General features: G+C 36.1%; 1 protein-coding gene across 2 annotated transcripts in view; it reads right to left on the bottom strand.

Moving 5' to 3' along the window:
* FAP (fibroblast activation protein alpha) overlaps positions 1–21,240 on the bottom strand; it is a 37,113-nt gene extending 15,873 nt beyond the window's left edge. The window contains exons 1-15 of one of the 2 annotated variants that reach the window (XM_015868996.3): positions 20,960–21,240; positions 20,576–20,660; positions 11,595–11,690; positions 9,598–9,692; positions 9,382–9,456; positions 9,142–9,194; positions 7,956–8,028; positions 7,016–7,136; positions 6,274–6,428; positions 5,247–5,350; positions 4,787–4,922; positions 1,583–1,627; positions 1,038–1,142; positions 877–947; positions 202–255 (exon numbers count right to left, since the gene is read on the bottom strand). In XM_015868996.3, coding sequence (XP_015724482.1) covers positions 202–255; positions 877–947; positions 1,038–1,142; positions 1,583–1,627; positions 4,787–4,922; positions 5,247–5,350; positions 6,274–6,428; positions 7,016–7,136; positions 7,956–8,028; positions 9,142–9,194; positions 9,382–9,456; positions 9,598–9,692; positions 11,595–11,690; positions 20,576–20,660; positions 20,960–20,965 — 1,274 coding nt within the window. In that variant the 5' untranslated portion in view covers positions 20,966–21,240. The remainder of the gene's footprint in view (positions 1–201; positions 256–876; positions 948–1,037; positions 1,143–1,582; positions 1,628–4,786; positions 4,923–5,246; positions 5,351–6,273; positions 6,429–7,015; positions 7,137–7,955; positions 8,029–9,141; positions 9,195–9,381; positions 9,457–9,597; positions 9,693–11,594; positions 11,691–20,575; positions 20,661–20,959) is intronic. The other variant, XM_085553018.1, reaches the window with a different exon arrangement.
* Positions 21,241–22,109: the final 869 nt, after the last annotated feature.

Genomic DNA, 22,109 nt, shown 5'->3' with positions numbered 1-22,109 from the left:
TTTCCCTTTTCACTACTTTTTTTTTCCTAATAGCATGTTTAAACTTTAGATGGTATTTCTTGATACTCAAATATAATGAGGTCATGATTTAATTAAAATACCTTGAGAAACTGCACTTTAAATATTTTGAAACAAAATTCTGTTATTGAAAAATCTGCACACATCACCTAGTACCATTAATTCAACACTGATTACACTTACTTGTAAATATTTCTTCTTCCTGGATAGCCTTCAAATTCATTGCTTGAGTAGAAACTGTGAATTAATTTAAATGTTAATAATTAATCCATAAACTGATGACCTGTGAACCAGCATCAAGACAAAAAGATGTCTTGGAAGTCAACTTAAACTTTTTCAGATTGCTGCTCTTGATGGAAGATTAGACTAAGTTTACATGCCCTTCATCTTAGTAAATCTTTGCTCAAACTCTCATTAGGTAATTAATACACCATATAAATAAGAGTTCTGTCTTAATTCTCAAGAGCTAATCACCTTAATTATGTAAGATACATCTAACTGTATTTGTAAAATGAATGAGAGACCACAGTTCAAATTCAGTGAAATAAAACTGAAATAATTTCTATTTGTAGGAAGGTTAAAAGAATAATTAAAATTAAGTATTTCTAGATAGGACTCTCTAAAATGGGTGAAAGTTTGAGGGCAATTTGCAAAGAATCTGCCAAAAATAAATCATGTTTACAAACATGTATTGTGCCTTTGCCTATGAATTTGTTGTGAATGCATTCAGTTGGATGCCGTACACTTATAGGTAGTTATAACTTGATGAGCTGACAAATAGCTGATATGTGTCAAATGATTAAGTATTGGTTCTATTGACAAAATACTAAAACCTATTCTCTTCTGAGTGTTACTTACATTGCATCATTTGTTACTCTAAAAATATATATTGCCTCCCATTCTCCACTTGTAATTTGGATCGCATTCTCCTGAGGGACAAAATATATAAGTTACTGAAAATAGTAAAATTATTTCATAAATTCACAGTACATTAAGGAAGAAAACTTTGACTGACTTACCACAGAACCATTGATGTAATGTATATGCTTATAACCATTTTTGTCACTAAAAATTTTGTAGTACGAACTGCCGTCTGAGGTAAAATATGGTGCAGAAACAAAGAACTGAAACAAAAGAACATGGTAGATGAGATGAAAGAGAGAATGTACAAGCTGTTTAACAGGTTATAGCCTAAAAACTAAAAATAATAGGACTTTATTTTAAAAGTTCAGGTGGAACAATTAACATCAGAGAAATGTTCACCCAAGATATGCACTTATTCAGAGTGAATTACAATTTACGTCACATCAGCTTTTTAAAGTCGTAATGTAAATACTTAACGTTGCCCACAAATACAGGATCTTTACTTGTAGAATGGAATAATTTCCAAACTCCAAATGATCCGCAGTTATTTCAGAATATTTAGAGGTGATTAAGAAAAAGGTTTCTGAATGCAGTAGCATTGTGTGACTCCAAATAGTGCTTTGTCATTCAAAACATCACCATGAAGATGCAGAAAGCTCTAAGTTCCCATTAAATGAAAACAGAGTACAAGGAAACCTACTCCGCCTGCCCATCCTGTTTGACTTTCCTCTATGTGCTGTTGACTCTGAAAAACAAAATCAAATGTACACTCTTACAGAAGTCTGTACATTGAAAAACAATCATAGATTAACTTAAATTAGGTTTAAAAGCTTCACCTAAAAATTCTACCACCTCCTCTAAAAAAGTATTTTAGAATACTTGCTCTGATGATTCAGGAACTTGAAAAATGTCTGAGGTAAACTATATTACTGTCTTAATTTTATAATGCTTGTTAAGTTACTACACTAATCCTCACATCAGAGCTCAGTAAAATATAAGGCAATTGTTTCAACCCCATGAGACATTCATACTAAAAGCAAGAAGTAACAACCACTTGGTCTCAAGAATTTTTGATTGAAAACAGCTGAAATCATTTCGGGAATAGAAATCCAGGTTAGATTTTCAGTTGGCTTGATATAGTTCCTTCCATTTTTTAGTAATCATGTTGATTTATACCAGATGATAATAACTACTAGGTTTTAAGGCCTATCTTCTAAATTAAACATTAAAAACTTTAAAACTAGAAGGTAAATATTTTGGTATGCAAGATTTAAAATTCACACAATAGTGCAAAAACACTTTTAGTTGGTGAACTGGAATGTTGAAAAGCTTGGTTATTACCATTTCTTTTGGCCAGCTGAGCATTCTGGTAAACAATTAAAAAACATTTCTCATCCTCTGAAAACAGGTTACTATTTTGGACCAAGTTATGAATTCAATTGTTTTAACACCTTTATTGATCCATGATATTTCTTTTATCTAATAAGTAATTCTGATTTTGTATCAAAATAAAAGATACTAGAATTTGATGCAATCTCGCAAGAGAATTCTGGTTTTAACTACCAGAAGTTCTTCTCTTACTCTTACAGCTGCATCAGCATTCCCACTGAAGTCAGATAACACAAGTATTTATATTTGAAGCTATTTCATATCTACATAGTGTAAGATAACTTGAACTAGTATGGGTACAGAGAAATCTGAGGCTCTCCACTTTTGTTACTCTGTCTAACAGGCATTGAAATGCCCATTTTTCATCACTTCTTAAAATCTCACAAAAAGATGAACTGAAGAAGAACTGAAGACTGACAAAAATAACACAGTTAGCAAAAACCACCCATATTATAACATTCTGAGATGATGAATATAAATTAAGCTGGTTTTAACTCCCTGTAACATTCTTGAATATGATTTTTATAATGTGTTATGCTGTGCATAAATGGATCAGTCCCTCCTTCTTAGAGGTGCTTTTATATATATATATATATATGTTTTAGTTACAAAGTTACAAAAAACATATTCAGTGATTTCTTATGATTTTTTCATTTAAGAGTCCTTGTTGGATGGAGCAAGTAATTTAATGCTTGCATTCTATAAATGCATTTCTTTCTTGTTCTTGCAAGTTTTTTTATATTGTTTTCATTTAATAAAATATTTCTTCATAGGCCAAATAAAGTTCAGCAACTTTGCTTTCTAAAGAATATGTTTTATGTGTTATTCACAATGAAACCTTATTAACATTCAGAATTATGCTTTTTCCCTTCCAGCTCTACAACCTGCAAACTCACTTATTCAAGCTAAAGTTGCTTGCCCCTTAGAATTCTGTTTAGCACTTTGCAAGGGCTCCAATAAGCCATTAGTTTAGTAGATGGACTAAGAGAAATACTGTTTTATACCTGTACTATAGAGTTATTTATCTTCAAATTAAGGTTCACATCCTGATTACATAATACGTTAAGAATATATTTAACTTCCCTCATATGAGTAGTTCTGTGACCTCTGTGGGATTTTTCTTTTATTAAGGCATCTGCAGAATTTAGAGACTTGGCATATTTATAGTAAACCCTAGTTTTACAATCACACATTTACATGCCTAGATTTAACTCACAGAAATAATTCCACCAATGTCATGGTGGCTTCTCTGGTTTATTCACAAGAGAAAGACTTGAACACATGAACATTTTTGATGAATCAACACTTTAGTATCATCTTGTGGATTATATTTTGTTATTAATTTCAAGTACATAAAGCCTAGTACATTTATTGTACATAAGACTCAATTTAATCTGAAATCAACAAGAAAGCTACTTTTGCTGACATAAACGCACAGAGATACACTTCCTAACAGCAAATAGAGCTAATGCAGCACTCCCATCTGTTCACACTCCTCCAATTGGCCATTTGTGCAAACTTTAATGTGATAAAAGCATTGTATCACTGTATAAATATAGAATTATAGAAACGTCGGTAGTGATTCCATAAATAAGGTTTCATGGAGAAATGCAATTAAACAAGGATCATGAACACAGTCCTGCAAGATATTAATTGTCCTGGTCTGGTTCCAGCAAAGCAATTAAGCACATGCTAAATTTTAAACACACAGATAATCCTACTGACATAAATTAAACTGCTTACTTGCTTTAAGTTGTTTGGTGAATTGTGGTAGTACTCTAGATTCCTTTATTTATTATTTATAATTTTAGTATATGTTTTAACAATTATTAAAATGCACATGATTTTGAGGTGAGATACAGATTCAGTGTTAACGTACTTGTACACAGGAGCAATGACTTAGGAAAGACATCAAATACTGCCATAAATATATGTTTTGTCCTAATAAACTCTAGTTATCTGTCTGTGGAATCGATGAAACTTTTGAAAAAACAGGAGCTCAGCTTCCTTTCAAATTTTCAAAAATTGTCTTACTACAGAGGCATAAGTATTTTCAACTTCTAAAGGCTATTTCAATAAACCATAAGTTTTTAACATACAAGTTATACAGTAGATTATAATAAGTATGCTATACGATTCCACTTTTGAAAATGAAGAAGCAAGAAGGAACTCAGCAACAATTTTGAAAGCTAGTCAATAGCACTCATTATTTTTATTGCTTTGATTATTACTTGATCCTCCCTAAAATTATATTTTATTTTTGTGCTATTGCCATTAGAATTTTTCATCCTCTTTCAATCAGCTCTTAAAATACTGAAGAAGTTATTGTTAGCTTATTGATTGTTATTGATCAAACACTTAAAACCAAAATTACTTTCTGAAAATCATGGAAACATTAAATACACTTTCTGAGTAAATCAGAGCAACTTATGCACGATGAGTAGGTGTTAAAATAGGATGATTCAACAGAAAGTAGCACATGCTAATTCCAGCAATGTATATTTCATATATTTACCTCTGGACAGTCCCAAGTATTTGAATTTTCATTGAAGTCACAAATAGCTAAGACTGAAAAATTCTGGATTCTCTTTAGCCATTGCACACCAACTCGATTATCTGTTACCCAAGTAAGCCAAGTAAAATAATGATCACTAGAAAATAAATGAAAGAGAAAGAATGGCTATTAAAGAGAAGAAATACAAAAAAATGCTGCAGAATATAACCTCATTTTGTTCTGAGGAACAGAACAATACATCTTCTATTATATTAGGAATATTTTTTTTTGTCTTTTTGTAACAATATATTGTATAGACACACATAATTAATGTATTTTTCTATTTATCTTCTGATGCATCTGTGAGATTAATATGGCACTCCACTGTTAACAATACAATTTAGAGTTTCAAGCATTTAAAACAAGCAAAAAGTTGTGTTTTTTTCAAGAACTCTGATGCCATATTTTGACAGTACAGTACCTTGATGCGATCACTGCAGGTACAGGCACCTCTTTGGGACCAAATGCTTCAGTGTTAGTAGTGTCTACAATAAACACTTTAACTGTAGGATTTTTAGCACCTGCCTTAAAAAAAAAAAAAAAAAAAGGGCTTGAGTTTATTCAAATGTAGATAAAAAAATCCAGATCTAGGAAAATGTTTACTTTATGTGGGATAGGAAATAGGATACAAAATATTTATTCAGTTGACTACAACACTGCAAATGTGATCTTATAAGATCATGTAAGTGACCCTACAGAAGTAGTTTGTTGTTTAACTTTGCCTCATTTTACAAATAAAGAAGAAAACCTTTTGAACAGTCCAATTCTCTGCCTTTCTATACTGAAAATGTAATGCTTGATGTGAACCAGAGTTGTATTTGCAGTGTGGAGCTCTGCACTACATCCTATACTTTGCAACCAAACTTAGCTGACAAATAAGACCTCGTTAAGACACATTAGCACCATCACTTGTATTCATACAAAGAGGATGAGTCATAGAGTTTGTACATGCTGAAAAAGGCAAAACTAAGAGGTTCTTGCCTTAAGTATGGCACTAGAAAACTGGTGGAATCCAAAACTCCTTGAAAACAAAGCACACTATGAAGCATGCAAATAATCTGAAGCTGTCATAGCTTTTATTTCACAACAACATTTTAAAAAGGTCTCATAATTGACATACAGTATTGGAAAATAACAACTGCACAGTTGATACATCACAGAAAGTAAACTGAATTGCAAAAACAGGAAGGCTTGACCATGAAAATGTGCACTTTTGCACACACTTTTTACTTACATGAGGAATTCCATTTATTTCACTAGTACTATTCTATATCTACAGTTTTGAGTGGGTCTATATATTTTTCAGACTTGGCCTACATTTGCTTTCATTGATTAATTTAGGCTACAATGGATTTTAGCACTGTAATACAAACATTTTTTAAGCTCAACTAATTTTATAGTTAACATATTTCACAAGAGAAAGTAAGTAAAAAAAATGATAAACATACCTTGGGGTATGGGATAATTATTTTTCTTGGGTACTGGTCCTCACCAAAATACGAATATTCAATTACTGGTATGTCAGAATCATTAAATTGTACATATGCTAAGTATTTTCCACTTGGAGACCACCACAATGCATATTTTGTTGCTAGCATTTCCTCTGAGAAAAAGAAATAATTCACAATACTTTCTTACTGTAATTAATCTATCTTCTAATCTATTTTATCATTTTACTCTTACCACCTAGAAATTAAAAGAGTTATATTAGATAAATAAGATATGCACCAAACATATTGCTATACGTTTCAAATTTTCAAATTTCAGATTTGCCTTGGGAGCCCATAAGCAGTGCTCAGACATACAAAGAGGGCACAGTAAACAACAAAACGAGATACAGAAAGGGGCTGGCTATATGATGTGAAAGAAAAAAATATTCCAATTTGAATTTGTCACCCTCACATTTGAATCCCCCCTTGCTCCTTTCTAAGAGACATTAAAAAGTATGTACTTATTAGTACACATCTATTTAAAACAGATTCAATAACTGTGTCTCCTTTTTCATCCTCTCTCTCCCCAGAATAAGAAGTACTTGGTGGTTCCAAAAGATCCTAATATGGCAGAAAACAAATTAAATAACATAGTTCTTAGGGCTCTAAAACCATTTCATTATCACAGATGCTTTAGAATGGATTATGAGAACTCCGTAGTATAGGTTTCACATGTTGTTGCCCTTCAAGATTTACTTACCTTCATAGACCCAATCTGGTATCCCATTAAATATTTCATTTTCTTTTCCATCACTAGTTAGTTTAATTGGTGCCTCTCTTGGGCTTTGTTTCAAATAGATATTATTTTGGTAAACATATGCCTAAAGATAAGGAAATATATTTATAAGTATGCACATCAAAAAGAGGGACTGTCAGATTTGTTGCAGTCAATGAATACAAAACAAGAAATATTATTTTAATAACTCTGTATTAGAACCTTAGCAAATTCTGTAATAACAAGTACTTCTGTAAATAAAATTTATCTTATAGAACAAATTCTATACTCAACTATGCCTCTCCAATGAAATATAGGACTATCCAACATAAAAAATATTTTTTTTTCCATTTAATTTTCATTTCTTGTGTTTTCTAAAATTAGTATGATGCTTAAAGTATATTTTCTTGCATGAATATTCCAAGAACTGACATTTATAATCTTCTTACTATAGTCAATAGGTTCAAAAGAATTAGTGAGAAATAAAACAATTTGATATATTAATTAAAAAAAAAAAAAAAGATTTTTTAATAAAATTTGAGACCAGATTTTAAATATGGGATCTTTAAATCTCCATATTAAACTCATATGTTATATAGTGTCAAAGAGAAACTCACTGTTTTTCAGGCCCTGAAAACCGTATTTAGTCCTGTTATTTAGTCCTGTATACAGTTACTTGGTCAATGCTTATACAGGACTGACTAGCTAAGTGAGATACATACTACAGTTAAGAATGCAGATTCATACATTGAAAAAAGTGGATGTAAAATCTGACAAATTAAAGCATGCTTGTTTGTTGTTTTTTTTTTTAATCATTCTTGCTCATAACCAAGGTTGATACAAACAGGCTTGTCAGAAATATGGCCTAATGAAACAATAATCAAAGGCAAATAAAAGTCTTCTTAGCCTTATTATCTTTACTGACCAATTTGTGTCCAACGGGTGACCAGGATATATATTGAATTTTATGTGGAAGCTGATTTTCTGTTACAAAACCACTAAAAAAAGGAAAGAGGTTGAAATGGCTTTATGTTGACAGTACAAATGTATCATTATACTGTACACTCATAAAACTCTTGAAGGACTATATTTTTGTTTCATAAACAAAACAAAATTAATGCAGGCATGCAAAATTAGTGAGGCATGCAACAATGAAATTGTGTGCACCAATGCTGATAAAGGCTTGCTGCTCAAGCCTTTGAAAATATATTCAGCATACTAAGAAGGCAGTCTTATCTATTTCTACTGCATGAGAATCTGCAGGCACTTCCTCAATCTGCTATTTGCATTGTATTCTCAGCAAGCCTCAAAAAAATCAAGGAAACAAGAACTCAGTGATCACATTGTATTTCCCAGGTTATAATATGCGGAAGCAAGTTTAACAGCAGCAGTTAGAACATCTGTTAAGCATCCACACTGCCATATGCAGTACCTCTCTACTTACTTAGGCTAGTAGTAATCCTGTCACCTTGAGCCTAGAGTTTTCCAAGAATGTAGCTTAGTGCAGCAGCCCCTGCTCAGAACTAAGAAGCCTTTAGTTGTTCTGGGAAGACAGATTTCAGTGGAAAGCAAAAGAGGAATGGTGTGGGGAAGATCTTGGGAAAGAGACCAAATGCCATGGGAGGAGCTGTAAGTTTTTGGGGAACCCAAGATGGACTTTTACAAGATCACTGAAGGGCATGTGAGATTTTTAGGAAAGCTGAAGATTAAATTAATCAGAAAATTGATGAATTAGAAAAAAGAAAAGAAAGGATATATTTGGTGTGAGACTGAAGTGGGATAAAGCAGCCAAAAAGGGTGGGAGGAAATTATGCAATGAAGAGAAAAGAAGGCAAGAATCTTGAACAGTCAAAGTTTTAGGGTATGAGGTGTAGAGCAATCCAGATATTTGGGTGAGTAGATGAAAGGATTGTAAAATTTTCTCAGAGGCAAGAAATCTTTTGTTTTTTTCAGAAATAATAGATAACAATTATCAAGTAAACAAGTGACAGTTTGAAGTAAAAGCCAAACAGCAGACGGTCACACTGATAGGGAATTTTTCAGTGAAATGCTCGCAAGCACATTTCTACAGACTATCACCATTGCTCTTTGTAAAAAATAAGAGGCCTTACCCATATATGAGATCATAAATGTGGTATGATGCAGTATAAGAATATCTCCACAGCTGCAAAAATTAAGCAAGAAAAAATACTAAATTGAAAAAAAATAAAAAATGATGCAAGTAAAAATCATCAGAAGGATTCATAGCCTTTCACTTTTCCCAAGAAAAGACTGAAAAAAAAATTATGCATAGTAACAACAAATACTGACTGAAAACAAACATTTCATTGAGCAACATATAAAAAAATTACCTTTGAATAATTGCTCTCTAGAGCTATGAAGTATTTGTCTGATGACATCACATAATTCGAAGCATTAACTTGTTTCTGAAAGGTTAAGATATATATTAGATTCAAATAAACACTATAAGGAATTAATTAGTCAAATTTTAATTTGATTACTTCTAAAGAGATACTTGAAGCACAACTGCATTTTGCTGCCTCTTTATTGGTTGAAAAGATACATACCATTGTGCTGTTGGTCATGATGGTAGTTAGGTAGTTCAACTCAACATTGAAAAGAATAATATCATCTTCTGGATTCCGGTGAAGATATTCGTTATCTTAAAAAACAAGATAAATGGGCTGTTACCTTGCAAAGAAGATAACAGAGATCTGTTTACCAAAGTGTTCATTACCTTTGTCAGTAAACAGATTTTGAGCAAGTCTCTTTAAGCATCTACAAACACACACACACAGAAAGTTTTTCTTCTAATGATGACAAGCTGTAACAGTCAGAAGGTTTCTTAATTATATTCTCAGGATCATATTGTGCATGCAGAATCAGCCAGTTAGCTTCATTATTAAAAGTCAGATTTAATATCTCAATAGTACATGATCAAGAATAAGTGGGACAGACCCATTATTTACCAGTACCACAATATAAAAGCTATTATGAAAACATCCAACACCCTTGCTTATAATTTAACCAGAATATTATCATTTTTACAGACTGTAGATGTAACAGTAGTACCATGTAACTGTCAGCATGTAAATAACTCTGCCCTTATTCACATGCAATGATCCTACAAAATGAACGTGAGTGGCCTCCAATGAGAACTGAATTTAATCCTGCCTGTGTTCAAGGCATGAGACAAAGTTTGGTAGGATATGAAGATAAGAATTTTAGTTTCACGTCATAATTTTCATTGCTATAAATAGTGATAAGGAACTGCTTGCTTGGTGTAGAGAGAGGAGGGAGAGACTTTAACAGTTTAAAAGCAGCCTGAAACATTGTATAAGGTTTTCATTAGAGAGGAAACTAGACGACTCTAGGACATTTAGAAAACTGTTACACGATTTGTGTAAAAGCATTTGCATTGATCTCAGGCCCTCTTATAAAAAGTTATTCAATCTCAGCTTCCTGCTTCAGAAGAAAAGTAGGCATATGGAATGCTGTAGGCATGACTATCTATGGAATCTATGGCATGACTTTTGTGTGAGTTTTGTGACTGTTAAGACGAAAGATAAGTCAAAGTTAGGAAGTTATAAAGAGAGAATGCGAATATCAGGTTTAGGTGATATGCTGCCTACATACTACAGACGTTCATACGGAAATTTAACAAATGGTGACCTAATTTTTAAATCACATAAGTCATGTCTACATACTTGAAATTGCTAACTGTGAAACTAGAGCTGCTGCTAGCAACGTCCTGGAGGGCTTCAGTTCAGTTCTAAAATTGTGGGTTTAAACTAACTTGATAAGACTCCATGTGAATGGGAATTTTGTTTTTTGCCTCTACTGATAAAATAATAACTGCTTGAGGCAATGCAGATATGAGTGGTAGTACTGCAAGTACTAGAATATAATCCAATGTAGCTTAAACCTTCTGGTGCTGCTGCAGTTCAGTGATAACAAGAGTAGTATTTTGGACACACATTGACACATACATCAGCAGCAATTAACTTTGTTATTTAATAACCTATCTCCTGTGTTAAGGAACTTGCTAAGAAACTCATCCTTACTTCCTATGCACTGCCTTGGAACTTAAAATTTTATCAGTGTTTGTGTTTCCGTATATAAGAGATAAGAACAGGTTGGCTTACTGCAGCACCAAAAACAGGGCCTGTAGTACAAGTAACCTCAATCATAATTAATGGTAAGTTAAGAAATACCATGATAAACACAAAAAAGTGAGATCCCTTAAAACGTAACTGACACATTGAAGGATTTCTTTACCATGCTGTATTAGGCATGACAGTAAAAGAAATACAGTAACAAAAGCCTCTGTAAAGTGATAGTTTATGCTTCACTCAAACATTTTTGTTGCAGTATTGAATACCAGGAATTTCTAGAATCCCTGACAGAAGTATAAATTTCATCTTGAGTTTTGACTAGCAAATTGTTTAATTTTATAGTTAGCATTTATTCAGAGAAAAGCTGGAAGAAAAGTATAATTCTTAGTATGCATCAGAAGAAGCATATTAAAAATGCTTATGTACCTCGGAGAAAAAAAATTACCTACCTGACACCCAGTATGGAAAATATGTTTTATATTGAAAATTTCCATTCAAGTAATCGTCCAGTGTAAGAGCTCTAGGACCATCAGCTGTGGTGACAACTTAGAATAAGATAAAAACCTTCTGTTAAAGCAATGCTGATAAGTGAAATTTAGAGAAAAAAAAATCATCATTACTTAGTTAAATATTTCCTCTGAAAGCAATACCTCCTCTTTTATTATGTTGGTGTCAGAAGGGAATGTTGGTGGGATGGCAGAAGAGATTGAACCTTCACACCAGTATTCAATTGCATGTTGTTGCAGTGCAACAGATGGTTTTAGGAGCAATCTGACACAATGGTGCTAACATGGAAGTGTGGATGAAGCAAAGGGGTGGAACCGCATTTCTCCATGCAGAAAAAATAGTACCCACTGACATTCATCAACACTCACTGAACACTTATAGAGACCCCACAGTGGACATGAGCACAGTGAGAGGTGGGTGATGTATTACAGCAGTGGTAGTTGACAGTAACAATGGTTCATTTCTGCTGGTGCAGATTTTTACAAGTCATAATACATGCCCTGGTTCATCAGTTGTGAAAATGCACAGCTAATGGCGGTGACTATATTGGAAAATAGTCTTTTGTAGCTGAGAATTTGCTTTGTCAGATAGTGGTATTATGCTCTTTTTTTTATCTGTTGTAGTTTCCATGGAAATAAATAGGAGGCATTACTTTTTGACCAACGTACCATTGTGGTTTAACCCAATAGGTCGCTCAGCACCATGGATTCGTTTGCTCACTCCCCCCTCTTCTCTGTGAGATGAGGGAGAGAATGAAAAAAAAACAAAAAACAAGCAAACAAAAAAAACCAAACCATAGCAGAACTCACATATTTAGAGAAAATTAGTTGCTGAGATAGATAAAAGGAAAATAGTCATGAAAATATATGTATGCATAAGACATATATATACACATATACAACATTTGATGCACAAGGAATTGCTCATCAGCCTCCAGCCAATGTCCAGCTAGCCCATTAAGCAGCAGCAGACAGCACTCCCATCTCCTTCAGAACTCTTTCCACATGATGTCATATGGTTTGGGATATCCCTTTAGTGTGTTAAAGTCTACTGTCCTCATCCCGTTCCCTCCCAGCTCCTAGGGACCTTTGCTAAGAATGACTTTGGCTCTACACAACACTGCTTTGAAGGCTACTATGAACATTAGTGTGTTATCAACTTTGTTTTTCTCCCAAACCCAAAACAACATCATACCAGATGCTCTGAAGAAAACAGTTCCATCCCAGCTGAAACAAAGACAACTGAGTATATTTAAGTACCAAAGATGAGTGAGAATAGCATAGTCCTGGAACCATGCAAACAGCACATAAGAGAGAAAAACTGTGTTACTGCTCTAGTAAGATTCTTCACCATCCGAAGGATTCACCTTTAGAAGGACAAAATTAGGAACTAGTTGGACTAATTAATTTCACACAGAAATTTATTTGCTGAGAGATATATATTTACTTGTATACCTTGTGACTACAAGGAAAGCTTCTTACCTACAAAGTTTAAATCGAAGTTTTCTTAAAGCATAGGATTCTTGGACTTGTTTGAACTTGTTGGAACTTGTGAACAGAGAAAACTATTTTAATAAAGATCTATGTCTATTCAGCAGAAATTCAAACAGTGTGTGCATACAAATCTTTACTGCCAAATTCCAAAAAAAGCTTCATCAGTTCATGGTAGAAGATGGATATGAGATTTGCAAAAGGATCATCATCCATATATAATTCTTAGTAGATATGAAATAAACAGACAAGGCTACAAAGGTACAAACAGTGTTGAAAAGTATTGAATGACTGAGCCCAAGCTTCATCTTCTTATTCAGTGCTTTAAAGGCAAATTGGCAACGATTCCCCAGAGAAAACAGGTGCTCTCATATTTAATTTCCATCAGACAGCTACTTAAAAATGAACAAAAATGCAGCTGGTTTTGTGACTTTTCTTTGACTGTTTCTTTTAAAAATGCAAGCACCTTAAACTAGAGCAAGGGTTCCAAACAAAAAGGGCAATCACCCCTGAAAAGAAGAGGGTAATGCTGAATTGCTAGCTTCCTAAATGCACAGAAATGTGGAAGGGAAAAAAAAAAAAAAAAAAAAAAAAAAAGCATTATAAAAATGTAATAAAATTTATGCAATGACAACAAGAATAAATAGCACAAACCTCTCAAGTCAAGATTATTCAAGACATTTAATCTCCAAAAGACACAGAAAAAGAAAGGCATTTTTAAAATTTGGCAGCTGCTTTCAAGGCTTGATAATTTATCTCCTTTGAAGTTAAGGCAAATTTTGCCCTGGTTATGAGAGGTAAAGGAGATGTCACAAGTTGCCTCCTAGATTTCTGCCACTTCTCCTGTTTGTTCCTTCAGAGCTCTCAGAACACAACCAGATAATCAAAATGACTCACTGCCCTCAGGTTTCATATGCTCCATCACTTCCTCATTACAGCCACCCTCTCAGCTAAGATTACACTCACTTCCTGGGAAATGTTTCTTCATATTCTCTCCTTTGGTACTTTCTAATGAGAATTCCTTTTTTTCTTTTTCTTTCTTTTTTTTTTTTTTTTATTCTTTTTTTTTTCAGATATGTGACTATTATTTACCGTAGAATACACATGTCAGGTTGACTTCTAACACTAGCCTTGTCTGCACTAATGCAGAAGAAAACTGTCATGAGAAATAAAACCAAATGCCAGTCTGTGTGTAAAATCCTATCAGTATAAAGTCTGAGGTAGCAATGTGTCCAGAAAATATCCCCAAAAGTTCAATAAGAAGTTAATTCGTCCTGTTAGTTCTATGACAGTATGTTACAGATCCTTGATACGTCAATGACAAGCACACAGGATGGCAAAACCTTTAAAAGTGCCCAGCAAATTTAAGAGGATACAAATCTACTTACATTTTTACCAAGTGATGACTACTTATTATCAGCTCCCAGCTTAAATTCTCTAAATGAATGTCTATCAGCTAAAGAAATCCTTGATAAAAATGTATTTCTGAAGCTGTGTGTAAATGAGGCTTAAATTTACAATCGTGTTTGATAGCTTCATCTGGTAAAATTTATTAAGATGAGAGAAGGAACAAGGAAATTTTACCAGATGAAATTTGAAGAATTTCTAGAAAAGCAATATCACAAATATCTCATCTGTGCTCTAATTTTTACAGCTCTAATTTAAACCTTTACTCTGCTCACCATCTCACCCTTGCTTACTTAATATTCTGTGATAATTTATTATGACTGTTAATGATTTTCAAAATATGTACACTCCTATCTGAATTCCTACCAATGGACTGAAAGAAAAAAAACCAAAACAAATCAAAAAAGAAAAACACCCCAAAAACCAAACCAAAACAATAAAACACTAAAAACGAACAGGACTTTCATTTGCTTAACTTTGGTTTTGAATGCTTGTTTCTAAGCAACTGAAGATACATTTCACTGCTTTAATTGGGCGCAGCAGCTTTAATTGTTTGCTGTAATTGTCACCGATTCTCTCTGTAACTAAAGACTAGTTCAATAATAGTACTTGAAATCTCTATTCACAGAGTAGATCCCGACTAGAAAAGTACTTCACACATTTGCAGCAGTATATAAACAGCCATTTGGATCCTTGTCGGTATGCTCCTGCTGTGCTTCTTTTCTCTGTGAATTCGCAAAGATGACAAAAGATAGCCAGAGACAACAAGGAAGCCAACCACAGAAATGGCAGGTTTTGAAAATGACCAAATTTTAACTTTACTGTCTTCCCTTCATTGCCTCACCATCTCATTTTAATGCTTGGTGTTCTGAGAGTATAACAGGAACAGGAACATTGATGAGTCAGAGTTCTGGATGTTCATTTAGAATAACAACACAAGAAAAAAAATAATGCTTCTTGTGGTTGTGTTACTGCTTTTCAGGCACAAAGAAGTATTTTATTCCTTGCTAAAGCTGCTAAAGAACAGGACCAGTTACACCCATCTATAAGTGAAAAGAACGTTTCTGAATAGTTTTGAGTTGGGTTATCACATCAAGGTAAGTCACAAAGCATGTTCCCAACTCGGAGAAACGTCAAAAAATATGTCACCACTTTTGCAGTCATCTGCAATTTCTAATACTGACATTGCCCATATTGCTCTTCTCAGACTCACAGAAATTGTGCAATCACTACAGCTAAGTACTTCCCCCATACTGTCCCCTACAAGACCAAATAAATAAACAAACAAAAATCCAGTATAACTTTTGAGAGGTTTTCACACTTCTGTATGCTTCCATGTGTAAAACAAAACCAGACACCATCTTTTTCAAAGTTTCATGAACATAAAATTACTAGAAATGTGGAAAAGTCAGAACTAAATTATATCTTCCGGTTTCCTCAGTATTATAAATGACATTTTCCTTTGCTGAATTCTTATGCAGAGATTTAGTCTGTGTCTATATAACATTTAACAATTAATCTTTCCAGATCACCACATCCTTTCAGTTAAGCCGTAGTCAAGGTGGAATGTACAAACAAAATTCCATCCCTGTAGTTACTTCCTGTTTCACTTGCAAAATTTATAACCACAAAATAAATTTATAGTTCCTCCAGACTATTAGGAATCCAGAAATATTTATGTATTTAAACAGATGACTGCAGTATTTGCAGTTCCACCAGAGAATAGGAAGCAACAGTCAGACATGTTTGACCTAACTGTGTATTCTACAGTTATCTGAAATCCTCTTTCAGGAGTATTCTGTAAAGAAGACAAATTCTATTTCATCCCCCTGGATATAAATGTGATGTTTGATGTGATTAGTTATTAAGTCACTCTTAAAAGAGACTACTGATTACATTAATGCTTTGTAGTAATGGCTGAAGAAGCTCAGACTGAGACCAGTCAGCTGGCATGTGGTAACTCCAGAACGGAAAAATACACTCATTTCCTCCTACAGTACCTTCCAGGATATTTAGCATCTTCTTCAGGCTGCTAATCCAATCCTCATGCTCCACTTTCTTTGTTTCCTCACAGCTTTTTAAACTGAAATTTCATCCAAATATTTTGTCCTTTCTTAGCATTGAAACTACCTTTATCTAACTATGAAAGCTCAGATTTGACCATACTTAATCCAGCTAAAAGGCTGGTACCCTATCATGGACTATGAAAGTCACAACTAAACTTATGACCGTGAGGACTGATAGAGAATAAATAGTTATATCAAATTTTAATTTTCACCTTTTTTTTTTTCTAAGAAATTTTTGTTTTGATATTCTCTTGAACTCCAAATGGAAGTAGGAGCTGAGAAAGTGGGAAATCTAGTTGTGTATCTAATTGTATTTGAATTCTTTCACTGAATACACAAGCAAATTTTCACTATAAAATCTAGTTCATATAAGGAGATAAATTCAAGATATATTTGGTATCAGTTTAAGGTAGTCGCAAAGTTCTCTTTCACAACCCAACAGCCGCGATTACTGCAGGACCTTTCTGTAGAGATTCTGGTAACCAGAAGCCTGATGTAAACAAAGGCCAAATGGGGAAGAGCTTAGTGAAGAACTCCATTTTAAGGCATGATTGGATCCTGGGACACAAAGAAAGGCTGTTTGAAAAGTTTAGGGTATTCCAGAAAAACAGCTAGGGTTGATTATATTTCATTTTCCTTCCTTCCCTCCTTCCCTCCTTCCCTCCTTCCCTCCTTCCCTCCTTCCCTCCTTCCCTTTCCTTCCTTCCTCCTCCTTTCCCTCCTTCCCTCCTTCCCTCCTTCCCTCCTTCCCTCCTTCCCTCCTTCCCTCCTCCTTCCTCCTTCCTTCCTTCCTTCCTTCCTTCCTTCCTTCCTTCCTTCCTTCCTTCCTTCCTTCCTTCCTTCCTTCCTTCCTTCCTTCCTTCCTTCCTTCCTTCCTTCCTTCCTTCCTTCCTTCCTTCCTTCCTTCCTTCCTTCCTTCCTTCCTTCCTTCCTTCCTTCCTTCCTTCCTTCCTTCCTTCCTTCCTTCCCTCCTTCCTTCCTTCCCTCCTTCCCTCCTTCCCTCCTTCCTCTCCTTCCCTTCCCTCCTTCCTCCTTCCCTCCTTCCCTCCTCCTTCCTCTCCCTCCTTCCCTCCCTCCTTCCCTCCCTCCTTCCCTCCCTCCTCCTTCCCTCCTTCCCTCCTTCCCTCCTTCCCTCCTTCCCTCCTTCCCTCCTTCCTTCCTTCCTTCCTTCCTTCCTTCCTTCCTTCCTTCCTTCCTTCCTTCCTTCCTTCCTTCCTTCCTTCCTCCTTCCTTCCTTCCTTCCTTCCTTCCTTCCTTCCTTCCCTTCCTTCCTTCCTTCCTTCCTTCCTTCCTTCCTCCTTCCTCCTTCCCTCCTTCCCTCCTTCCCTCCTTCCTCCTTCCCTCCTTCCCTCCTTCCCTCCTTCCCTCCTTCCCTCCTTCCCTCCTCCTCCTTCCCTCCTTCCCTCCTCCTCCTTCCCTCCTTCCCTCCTTCCCTCCTTCCCTCCTTCCCTCCTTCCCTCCTTCCCTCCTTCCCTCCTTCCTTCCTTCCTTCCTCCTTCCCTCCTTCCTTCCTTCCTTCCTTCCTTCCTTCCTTCCTTCCTTCCTTCCTTCCTTCCTTCCTTCCTTCCTTCCTTCCTTCCTTCTTCCTTCCTTCCTTCCTTCCTTCCTTCCTTCCTTCCCTCCCTTCCTTCCTTCCCTCCTTCCCTCCTTCCCTCCTTCCCTCCTTCCCTCCTTCCCTCCTTCCCTCCTTCCCTCCTTCCCTCCTTCCCTCCTTCCCTCCTTCCCTCCTTCCCTCCTCCTCCCTCCTTCCCTCCTTCCCCTCCTCCTTCCCTCCTTCCTCCTTCCTTCCTTCCTTCCTTCCTTCCTTCCTTCCTTCCTTCCTTCCTTCCTTCCTTCCTTCCTTCCTTCCTTCCTTCCTTCCTTCCTTCCTTCCTTCCTTCCTTCCTTCCTTCCTTCCTTCCTTCCTTCCTTCCTTCCTTCCTTCCCTCCTTCCCTCCTTCCCTCCTTCCCTCCTTCCCTCCTTCCCTCCTTCCCTCCTTCCCTCCTTCCCTCCTTCCCTCCTTCCCTCCTTCCCTCCCTCCCTCCCCTCCCTCCCTCCCTCCTTCCCTCCTTCCCTCCTTCCCTCCTTCCTTCCTTCCTTCCTTCCTTCCTTCCTTCCTTCCTTCCTTCCTTCCTTCCTTCCTTCCTTCCTTCCTTCCTTCCTTCCTTCCTTCCTTCCTTCCTTCCTTCCTTCCTTCCTTCCTTCCTTCCTTCCTTCCTTCCTTCCTTCCTTCCTTCCTTCCTTCCTTCCTTCCTTCCTTCCTTCCTTCCTTCCTTCCTTCCTTCCTTCCTTCCTTCCTTCCTTCCTTCCTTCCTTCCTTCTACCTTGTAACATATTGCAACTCAAGAAAACAATTACATTCTAGTTACATATTTAGGGAAAAATTTTTGAACTTATTTTAGACAACAAATTTGGTTTCTATGACCCTTTAAGAGATACAGCCCAATATCCCCTGAGTGCTTTTGAAAATCTTGTGGTTAATTTGGTACAAGGCCATGCACTGAGGCACTGGGGTGTGTCCAGAGAAAAAAAGGACAATGAAGCTGTGATGGGTCTGGAGCACAAGTCTTATGAGGAGTGGCTAGTGGAACTGGGATTATTTCGTCTAGAGGAGATTGAAGGGGGACCTTATCTCCCTGAAAAGAGGTTATTATAAGGCAGGTGCTGGCTTCTTCTCCTGGGTAACTGTGATATGACAAGAGGAAATAGCCTCAAGTTGCACCAGGGGAGGTTCCGATTGGATATTAGGAAAAAGTTCTTCAAAACAGTGGTCAGACACTGGAACAGTCTGCCCAGTGAGGTGGTGGAGTCATCATCCCTGAAGGTCTTCAAGAAACATGCAGATATAGTACTCTGGGACATGGTTTAGAGGGTAATATTGGTGTTAGGTAGACTGTTGGACCTTAGAGGCCTTTTCCAACCTTAATGGTTCTACATTTCTATTCTATATGGTTGGTATCTCTTTGCAGCTCTACCTCCAGCTGTGATGTAATATATCCTCATATTCACATGATGCACAACAGAATTAACCCTACCTCATAAACCTCCAACTCCTCCCCAATCAGAGGTACTCATGCTAAATATATTACAGAGAAATATCAGGTAAAAAAGGGAGATTTGATCTTTCACTAAAGTTGCATATTAGCAACAAGAGTAAAGGTAAAGCTAAAGCTGATTTGACAACATAGTGGCGAAGAATAATTATAGGGGTGAAAAAAGTTACTGATGCTACTGGAATATACACAATTCTTACTGATTTAAATATTTCAGAGGCATTCAATTAATCCACTGCAGTGAAAGAGATATATAAATACTTATATCTCTCTTACTGGATTTCTCGTATAAAAAAATGCCCATTAAAGCCCATGCCACTCAAACTCTATGTATCAAATCACACAAACGTCAAGCTTTACCAGTGGACTCAGCAGATCACTCTGTGCATCAGCACTTACTCACAGATAGCATGAAACTAGAAGAAACTATGCACTCCTATTTTATCCAATGCTGGCCTTAATTTTCAAATGAAATCTTAAACATGTTCACAAACAATTCACCACATCCTTCCACCAGAGAAATATTTAACTTGCAATTGCCTAGAGATATTTAATAATGATTAAAATACAGGTCCACAAAGCTGAAAGAAACTATTAACAGATTGTGAGATTGTTATAGCTCCTAATATATATATAACTTGAGATCTGAGAATTACTTTTGCAGTCTTGTCTGAGAACGTTATACGTCATGAATAAAGTTAACTGAGGTGCTTTTCACTTCAAAGAGTTCATTGTTTCAGCATCTGCTGGCATTTCGATCATACCTCCAGGACATTTCAGCTGTCAGTACATTTCTGTGAAGTGATAAAGCCATAACAGTACAGGCACGACAATCCTAGAGATGATCTGACAAACTTTTATGAACTTTAGAAGCCATAGAAGCTAGAAACATTGTGTTTTCTGCTACATTAGATAAAAATGCCTTACCTTTGGATGGAAGCAGTAAAATACACATAAGTAATAAGGAAAGTAAAACACATACAACCACGCCAAATAGTACTTTTAGCCGGGTCTGCAGAACAGAAACAAACAATAATTACACTTCTATTATTTTCTGAGGTGAACTGTTATGGCTGGTATCTAATTAAATCCTCTCATCCCTTTTAACTGCTGAAACCATCTAGAAAAAAAAAAATACAAACCCAAAAACAAAAAGCAAAAAATATCCCCACAGTGTATTTGAAAAGACTTCCCTTTCCTTTTTCTTTAAAGCAAATATGCTCGCAACAGAGCCCAGCCTTGTACAACAACAGACAGCTTAAAACAACAGATGCAAATATTATTGAAAGCTGAATTCAGCAACATACAGACCTTCATTTTTCTGCAGTCTTCCTAAAGAACACAAACTCTTTTTTTCTGTGAGCCGGTCAGCGGATCTAGCAGAGGAGTTGGAAAAGGCAGTGTCTGTTTTCACAGTTAGAGGCCAAACCTCTGGCAGACTTTTTTTTTTTTTCCTACATACTTTAGCAAACTGAGCCAAATTTCGAAGGGTTTCCACAAAATTAGAAACAGGCTTTCGGGGAAGTTCTCGAAGCAGAAATGGGCATTGGGCAGCTATAGTGCTGGTGATTATATACTTCTCACCAATGTGAGCTGTAACCAACATCTGGGTTTTATGACTCAACAGTTATTTGATATCTACTGTTTTTCTCTGAAAAGCTTCTCCAGTGTATTTTGGCAGCCCTCACATTCTCAGGACATATTCATGACCCTATTTCTAGTTCCTACTGAGAAATTAGATGAAAATTCAGGCACGTTGTTATTGTTTACGTATAGCTCTTTCTTGTTTACTTTCTAAAATAATAAATGATAGCATAAACATTCAAACCAAAGAACAGATGCATAATTTGCTTGACATCTTCCACATACGAAGATAATTACTTTTTGTTTTCCTCAGAAAGCAGTAAAGTTCCTCGGGCCACGTAACTGAGCTCAGACAGAACTGCTGGCGCACTGCACTTCGGAACAGTGCTCAAGCCACCGACTGGACTTGTTTCATTCAGCTCACTGTAATGAGGTCGCTTGCAAACAGAGAAAACTCTTGGGACCGCAGGGTCGAGTTACACAAGAGAACCCTCAGAAGGGTGAAGAAATGCTTGAAAAGAGAAGCAGACTTTGCTCCTAAGACTGGTTTTGCCCAGATAGACTCAAACTCGCCCATCGAAGAGAAAAACCTCGCGGCACCGCCTCGTAGCGGCTGGATGCGGGCGGGGGGGGCGGAAATAGCTGAGGTCGGGCGGCGGCTGCGGGGGAGTAACAGTCGCAGGGAAGGCGTGCTGCCCCCTGGTGGACGCGGGCGGCAGCAGCAGGTTTCCTGTTAAGCTGAGGTGTCTAACAAAGCATGAAATAATGTTTTGCAGAGAGAAAAAAAAAAGCCCACTGTACTATTAACCAAAGGTAGTCAACAACTCACCCTAAAAGAGTGGGCTGGAATTTGAACCACAACCATTACGCTGCCCTG

The sequence above is a fragment of the Coturnix japonica genome, chromosome 7 (genome assembly GCF_054131305.1).
Source record: "Coturnix japonica strain WE chromosome 7, WE-NBRP24, whole genome shotgun sequence".
In the NCBI taxonomy this organism is placed as follows: domain Eukaryota; kingdom Metazoa; phylum Chordata; class Aves; order Galliformes; family Phasianidae; genus Coturnix; species Coturnix japonica.
The sequence above is the reverse complement of the archived record's forward strand: the minus strand, read 5'-3'. Positions and strand labels throughout refer to the sequence as shown.